The following is an 8,771-nucleotide window of genomic DNA, read 5'->3' on the forward strand; positions in this document are numbered from 1 at the left end:
CTCAGGCCTTTTAGGTGGATTACTTTCAGTCCCTGCAGCTCCTCCGATCTGAAGCAGTAGGACCTTCTAATTTAAGAGTAGTGAATGCAGTGGAAAGATCAAAGACAGCAAGCAGCTATGTCTTCTCGTTGCTACTGGGAGATGATCTATCAATATATCACTGTATAAAAGTTAAGATATTAGTTTCAGTGGAACAAGCTTAGAAGTGAAGTTTGTCTGGTTGTTAAGCTACTTATACTGGGAAGCAAAACCCCACTCATGTCACTGGCCTAATGAATGTGTTGTGATTAGTCCATGCATTTTGATGCACGTGTCTCACCAGCCAAGTGATTGTGTCACAATTTGAGTTTAGCATCAGTCAGGTGCTTCTCCCAGTAGAGAGGCCAGATGCAGGACATGCTGTAGTAGTTGGAGCTGTATAGGTGGATGCAAGCTGAGATGTGTTGGAACTGCTGCAGGACAGTGACCTTGTGGGGTTTTAGTAGACGTGGCCTTTATGACTGTGTCAAGAGATAGAAGACCAGTTTCTATCATCAAATTGATCAGTTTGATTGTGCATGCCAGCAGTTGCTCCTGGCTCTCTGTTGATTGTCAGAAGAGGTCTACTTGGGATGGAGAAGTCTAGAGCTGAGACACTTGTGGGATTTCAGAAACTAAAATCTGCCATGCAGTTCTTTTTGTCGAAGTTTCAGGCCACTTAAAACAGATCTTTCTCCTGCAGAGCTTTTTGAGGGAAACCCCAGGCTTTGTTTTAGCATTAGACAATCAGTTTCTTTCAATATTGCAAGTGTCTAATTCCCATCTGTGTGTCATTCCTGCGATTACTTGTTGGAAAGTTTTGTTTCCTTGGTGCTTCCCTGATGAAGCGTTAGTGACAGCTGATGCCCACGCAGGCTTTAGGGGAACTCAAAGCTGGGAAGCTGGAGGAAGCCTGTGGTGGCTTCTCCTCCCTGACTCACTCCCTTCAACTGTGACAGAGCGACCATAAAACAAAGACTCTTTGAAATTGGTGACTTATCTTTTAAATGTTGTTAGAGCTTCCTCTCCTCCCTATAGCTATGCTGTAGAGAGACTTCCAAGCAGTAGACAAGGAATGGTCAAACTGTGATTTTTTTTTCTTTTCTCTCATTCAACTTCTTGAGCACAGCTTAAGAGGTTATCCACTCAGGGTATCTTTGCAGGGCACAGTGCAGGCAGGAGTAATCATCACAACTGTTTGTGTTTCAGGTGCAACGTTATACGTCAGTTTTGTGTCCATAAACATGACTAATTTGTTCTATCACGCTCCTAAAGCTCTTCCTCACTTCTCTCCCCACAAGAGAATTTTTCATCATTAGTGGAGGAAGCCCAGCCATCTAGTTTAGTATATACAAAACGAGAGCTGATTGCAGAACTGCTCTGAATAAACTGGCAGCTACCCTGCAAATGTGCCTGTTTCTCCTCACAGAGGGTAGGGAGTTGCTATTGTGTGCTGATCTAGACTTAAAGACCTGAGAAAGTATTGAAGGTGTCATCCACAAATTGTAAAGCTTTTCTGAACGTTCTGTGTCCAAATTACTTACTTAGCCACTATGTTTCCCTATTTGGAATCTTGCTAATAATCACAACAAAACTTCTCTGAAGCTCCAGCTGTTACTGTAATTAATAATAATGCTTCTGATACAAAATATTTCTTTTCTGTCCATGTCTGCATTAAAGACAAACTCTGGCTTTTCATCTTGCCCAAAATCAACAGGGTGTATGTGGGAGAACTGGCCAAAATAAATTGTTGCTACTGTTATTATAATGAAGGTTGCCAAAGGGTGCATCCACAGTGTCAGGTAAATCAGTTCCCTCTAGTGTTCACACATTTCTGTTTTCTCCCAGTTTCAGTGCAGGGCAAACAAGTGTATTCATTTGGGGAATAAAGTGCGTGATAAGAAAGATTAGAGCTTGTGCTCTGATGTGCGTGGTCTCCTAGTACAGACACTGTCTCTGCAGAGTTTCGTTCGCTCCACATGGGAGAGGCCTCTCTGACTCTTTTCCACCAAATACTCAGCACACCCTGTAGAGGGGTTATAAAAACATAGAACTATAAGATAGTTCTGTGATGATTCATCTTCCTGCATGGATGTTTGCACAGCAATGATGTATAGCCAGAAGACAACCTGATTGTGCTCAGGGCTCCTCACCAAGATGTACAGAGAGATGATCCATTTGGTTGCTGCTGTTTTCTGCAAAGAAAGTGTGAAACAAAGGTGTTCTAAATTTTTAAAAATTTTTAAATGGCACATAAGAAGGCTAATAATGCCAGTTATCACTATGGTTGAGCTTATGATATATACTAAAGCAAGCATTGTGCACTAAATCAGTGAGCATTTGGTGTTTCTCTGGGAAGCCACATTTAGTCCCTTTAGAGTTTGTGGCTGCTATTTCTGGAACCATGGCTCCATACAAGGCCAAGGAAACCCAGATTCTGGCCTTGGTCTTGCCTTGGTAGCTGTGAAAAAAAAAGAGAGGGCTTGGGATCATCCCAAGGCTAATAGCATTGCTATTTATGCCTGCAAATGTACTGGAAAATCTCAGTTCTCCATAATGGGACAGGAAGTGCCTCTGTTAGGTGTCTTTAGTTGTTCCTGCCCAAGGATGGTGGTGAAAGGAGAAGAGTAGATAGAGAGGTTGTTGCACAGGTCTGGGGAGAGGTTTTGGCAATGCGTACTGTTCACACAAGCGGTACAGTCTCTTTTGCTGACAGGTGCTGTTTCATTGACAGCTTCACATCAGCTAGAGACTGCTTCTGAAAATTAACCAATGTCAAGCTCAGTAGCACATACAGCAATGGCAGTGGTGGGGTCAGAAGCACAGGTTGTGATAACCACGCTATGACGTAGTATCTCTTTAAAAATGGCCTCTAAGCACACCAGGGTTACAAAAGTTTTACCCTGAATTTTCAGAAATAAGAACATGTTGGTGAAAAGTAGTAGTTAATTTGCCTCATTGTGATGTGGTAGTGATGCCTACTCCCCTACCCAGAATGGATGCCAGAGGCATGACTTTGCTGGCAAATATTCACTGTAAGTGTTTGTGCCATTTTCTGTAATGCTGCTTTCCTGTTCATGGTGATCCATCTCTCTCAAGTACCTGGATCAGATCTTAAGTGCTGTTTTTGTTTTCTGAACAGAGACATGATGAGCAGGCATTATGACAAGCAGTAGCAACAGTGGGTGGAAGGCATGGTTTCATAACTGGTGTTACACAGTGATCACCAGGGTACGTTGGCTGTGGCCTCTGATGTAGAATGACCTGATGTATTCAAGAATTGTGCGTAAGAGAGACTATTTATGCATATGTTAGACTTGAGTAACTGAAGTTGAGGTAGAACAGCTACTGCAACAAGATCCCATCCACCAATATGCAGTTCTTGCTCAGTTCTTTCTCTTCAGTGGCCACCAGTCATTGGAGAGGTAAAAAGCATGGACAGCAAGGCAATCAGCAGCAGCTGAACCTGGAAACAAATCTTGTTCCTTAGCACAACTTGCAAAGTCAGTATAAGCATGTCCAGCATATACTTAGAATGTTTGGGATTGAGACCATGAGACCATTTTTATGTCAGAATTTAAACTCTGCAACACTAATAAGATGGTTAACATGGCATCAAGCTGGCTAGCTCCTGGGGAGTATAGCTCATGATTCTTCATAGTTTATCTCCATTCTCACTTCCTTTAAAAACAAAAAGTTGCCACTACCTATTGGTTACTGCCAGAAAAATTCTGTAAAGATTTTTGATATTTGAGAGGTATGAGGAAATGCCCCAAACTTACAGAACTTTTCCTTTTTCCAAGACTAATCAGTTTTCATCTACTGCTGTATTTTTCTGGTCTTATTCATAAGATGAAGTATTACAACTAGGATGTGGAGTTTTTTTCTGAATGAAAGTCTGCAATATATTTTTATATTTAGTGGTGTGTCTTTGCTAGATGGTGCTCTGTCATTGCCCTCTGAAAGAGAAGGAAGTAGTCATGTGTGTATGTATGATTTCCCTGAGGGTGCCACCCAGTGTGCCTGACAATAATACCTGCTTCTTTGATCATACAGTTTGTCATTACTTTGGTGCTGGATGAATCACTGGTGACCCTTTTTCTTTCACTTTAAAAAAGACAGAAGCATGTCAACAGCAGAGTTGGAGTGAGCCTGTCAGTTGTTCAGGATGTGTTTGTTTTGACGTATACATTGAGCTTTGGTATCCATTGGGTTGTCACAGCTGTTGGTGGCTTTTTATTTCTTCTATTGCTGGATTACAAGTACTGTTGTAAATCCCTGTGAACATTGTAGATGAATTCCATGGAAACTTTTTTTTCCTGATGGAGAGATACAAACAGGGGTTCAGATAATGTATTGGGTTTTCCTGGGAAAGAGCTTTCTTTAAGTTATGACTCAGGAGACTTCATTGTAGTGGGTTCTTCACCAGCCTGAGGGCAAAACCAAATCTGTGAAAACACTGGAAATGTGAGAATTCCCGTAAGTCTGCAGTGCCACACAGGCCCTAGGAAACACAGTGGCCACAGACTTGGTGAAGTAGGTCTACTTAAATCAAGTTCAGCATACTTTGAGAAAAAAGTTGTAACTGCTTATCTTATTTTTAGCAAAGTAAAATCTTGAGTGACAGTTCTTATGACTGTACTGAGGAGGCAGTTCATTACCTTGGTGAGTAGATTGTTTCACAAAGAAAGAAAATTTCCAAGCACAAACTTTCTTTTCTTCATTTTAACACCCAGAGATTTGTTTAATAGAATCAATCAACCATTAAATGTGATTGTGGAAAGTGAGGTAAATGAAATACAAAAATATCCTCCTTCTTCCCGGAGTCGAAAGACATTTTGAAGACAGTGGGCAAAAATCATAGGAGTGTTATACAAAAAAAAGTGAGTTAATGCCAGGTAGGAAACATATATTATTTTACTTTGATACCATCAGTGATCCTACAATCTCAAATTGAATGCTTAGGTAAGATACTATATGAGTGGCATGATATCCGTGATATGTTTGGAGATAGAATGGTAACTGTATTCACCACCAACAATATCTTTAGGTCCTTTCTCATTTGCAGATGTAAATACTCAAAAAAAGTGAGCAAGATCCAAGAAGTTGTCATTTCTGTCTAATCTGGTTCAAGAAAGATCATCCCAAAAAAGAAGTCAATGTGTGATTTGATGCTTAGAATGAAAATTATCTTGAAGCATATTTGCAACAAATCTGAAACTGCTGCCACAATATACTAATGTCAGTCATTGAACAAAAGGAAAAGAATAGGGCCAATTAAAATGATGAAAAAGAATCCATAAATAAATATACTCATTTTGTGACATAATTTTCCCCTATACCTCATCCATCTCTTCTTTGTCTTCAGCAACCAATGTATTTTCCTCTCTCACCTTCCTTCAACAGCTAGTGAACTAGATCTCTATTGTCCTTGATAACATTAATCTCTGTTCCACATTTGAAACAGGGGTCTCTGTCATCATGTTGATAAATGAGACAATCCAAGCTAAACTCACAGCTGTTGTTTGTGACCTGTATGTTCTTGCATGACTGATGCATTTTAGGTCTAAATGTTGGTCGTCAAGCCTTAGCTCAGTAGTATTTCAGTTGGGTCTGGCTCTACTGCTTGATCCTTAGTTTGGTTTGCGTCAGCATGGATGAGGTTGGGTTTGGACATGGAACTTTTAGTGGGCATAGTTGCCTTTGCAAGGAGACCACAGAGAAGGGAAGCTGCCTGGGGAGGTTACCTGCTAGTATGTGCCAGGGCATTTCACTGAGTTCTACCTCTCAATTGAAAGGTAATTGGTATTTACTTCTGTCCCAAACCTTCTTTTTTGCTATATACAGGCTAGCATCATTAGATATCCATGTTGTTTTCTAGCTTGATATGGCTTATATAGAAGACAATATTCATGATTCTCCCTGTCTTCAAATATTTTCAGAAGCAGCAGGCAGGGGTACCTAACATGAAAAAAAGTTTTGTCTTGTGGAAAAGAGGTCTGTGAGAGACATAGAGTAACAGAAGATTTTTCAGATCCCCTGTGTCAGGCTTTTGAGCATGACACCCTCCATTTTGTTTTTCATTTTAAATGGGAGTTCACATACCCAATGGGGTTAACAATAGGAGCAGAAATTAATATCCTGTTCAAGGCCGTTACAAAATACTGGATGCAGGTTCATCCACAAGGAGAAGCTTAGGGAAGGAGCTGAAGTTGGTCACTTATATTTTGAAGCAGTTTGCTGTTGGCACGATTTCCCCATTTGTGTGTTGCATGGCCAGAACTTGCACATAGATTTTGCAGGTTATTTTAGACCAGGTGAATTTTTAAATTTCCTTATACTTTTACATCAGTGTATTTTCTCCAATCTTACACATACCGAAGCAGCATAAAATGTTCAGCATCATTGAACATTTAGTATGTATGTGACTTATTTTTAGTAGCTTTTGGATGTATTTATAGAGGCTTCTTAGGAACATGACTTAGTTAAAACAGCCTTTTTTTTTTCACCCAGTATCACTAAACATCCATGTCAAATAGGGTTGTGGATTCTTGTAAAACGTTTATTATCTCAGTCTTCTTCGAAGAGGCAATTCTTTAAGTGTTTCACTTTGATGTAAAATACAGGAGAGAAATTTCCATGTGGTGACGAACCTCTTTTCTGGTTTGACCACTACTTCTATAAAGCTGGTTTGTGGGGTTTTTTTGTACTAGCTTTGCATTAATCATGACATAGTTGCTATACTTCTGATAGTATTGAATAATATTTTAGTAGTGCAACTTTAATATATTTCCTATTTAAAATAAATCCATTTGCTTTTGGCATTGCACTGGGCAGCAATCTGACATGCTTGCACCAGGGACAGATGTAAAGGAGCCTCCAAGACACACTGTAAGGAATCAGACTTCTTGAGACCTTCTGAGCATATGTGTAGCTGCATGGTACAGTGTGGTGCTTTATGTTGTAAGAGAAACACTGCTATAGAAAAACATGGCTACATAATTGTATCTTCTCTAGGGTGCGTGTAAAAAGAGATGTGGGGATTTTTTTTCTTTATTTGAAGTGCTGAACACGACATATGCGTGGAACTGAAGTTTGAGAAAATTGTTACATTGTGTGCATTCTTTGATTACTGCCAAATGTAGACAGATAAATGAATTAGGCTGGAAAATTACCTCTAAAATATGAAAATATGCTTTTCTTGACTATTTGAAGTCCCTGAAGGTCTGAAGAATCTGATTGAAGCCTATGTTTGTTTTGAAAGTACGACAGAAAGTAGTGTACATAATATAATTTGCTTAAGGCAGTCAATGCTGAATTACTGCTGCAGAGCTGAAACAAATCTGGAAACCTGGTTAGTTTAAAAAAATACATAACCCATGGCTGTGTATATTACTCTTCTAAAAAGTTGCATACGGAGCATAATCTCTAATGGTATCCATAGGTGGTGTAAATGTAGATTAGTAATCTTTAGGTCTAGCTTTGGTTAGATGAGTGCAAACTGGAACTTCATTGGGAGGAAAGACTGAAGCAGAGACTGTATGCAGATTATTATTTAAATGTATTTTCCTTGTTCATATCTTTCAGTCTTTACTAATACTGTATTCTTGAATTAAGTATTTTAAATATTGGACTGTATATGCCAACTTAGTCATTTGAGATCATCCTCTGTATTTATTATCACAACCAATACAAATAAATAATTTATACTCAGTTGACTTTTGCAACCATACTTGTGCTTTACTTGAATGGAAAAAAACAAGTTTAAAAACCTGAAGTTTGAATGAACAGGATAAATTTGTCCTTTAAAAGTGTTTCCAAACTCTCCAACATCACAGGACAAAAGCAGTAGCTATCTTCATATGTTGGAAGTCTTTTTGAAGTAGGAGTTTGAGTGATTTTTCATCTCTTTCCACAGGTTTTCAATACATATTCCAATGAGGACTATGACAGGAGAAATGATGAAGTTGACCCAGTGGCTGCATCAGCTGAATATGAACTCGAGAAACGTGTGGAAAAGCTGGAGCTCTTCCCAGTTGAACTAGAAAAAGGTATGGAGTGTCTGTGCCATCTTCAGTTCATGTGACACTAGTCTACACGTCTGAGGAAGTCCACACAGAGCCACTCTTCAATTTCTATGAATCTGTTCTAGACACCTTAGTTTTTGTATTTCAAGATTTGTTTGATAAGGAATTAAAGAAGCAGTTCAGAAATATGCAGTTCTTTATTACCATAAGATAACTGTTTTCTGTCACTCCATTTTAACACATGATTTCACATGGTGTTTGAGGCAATGTTTTCATTATCCTCTGGAAATGTAAAAATCTTGGTTGTTCTGAGCAACTCATAAGGGTGAAAGCAATATCTCATAATGGAGAATGTGGGGGGTGGGGGTTGAGTGTAATTAAAATGGTAGAATAATAAAGTTTTCAAATGGAAGGAAAAGGATACGAATGTTACTAACATGGAAAACAAAGAGGAACCCAAGTATAAATGTTTACTTACTGATTAACTATATAAATTAAATGTAGTAAGTTTCTACCTTCGCTTTTCTTTTTACAGATGATGATGGACTTGGCATAAGCATTATTGGAATGGGAGTTGGAGCAGATGCAGGCCTTGAAAAACTGGGAATATTTGTCAAAACAGTAACTGAAGGTGGGGCAGCAGAAAGAGATGGCAGGTAAACTAGACTCACTGTTTGGAAATTTTCCCAGCAATAGTTACTAAGAATTACCATTTTCATGGGCAAG

General features: G+C 39.1%; 1 protein-coding gene across 3 annotated transcripts in view; it reads left to right on the plus strand.

Annotated features, from left to right (window-relative positions):
- Positions 1–8,771, plus strand: part of PPP1R9A (protein phosphatase 1, regulatory subunit 9A) — a 134,118-nt gene that overhangs the window by 67,224 nt on the left and 58,123 nt on the right. For all 3 annotated transcript variants that reach the window (XM_009994912.1, XM_009994913.1, XM_009994914.1), the window contains exons 2-3: positions 7,937–8,069; positions 8,581–8,701. In XM_009994912.1, the coding sequence (XP_009993214.1) occupies positions 7,937–8,069; positions 8,581–8,701 (254 nt within the window). The remainder of the gene's footprint in view (positions 1–7,936; positions 8,070–8,580; positions 8,702–8,771) is intronic.

The sequence above is a fragment of the Chaetura pelagica genome, unplaced genomic scaffold (genome assembly GCF_000747805.2).
Source record: "Chaetura pelagica isolate M959 unplaced genomic scaffold, ChaPel_1.0 scaffold12, whole genome shotgun sequence".
NCBI classification, from domain to species: Eukaryota; Metazoa; Chordata; class Aves; order Apodiformes; family Apodidae; genus Chaetura; species Chaetura pelagica.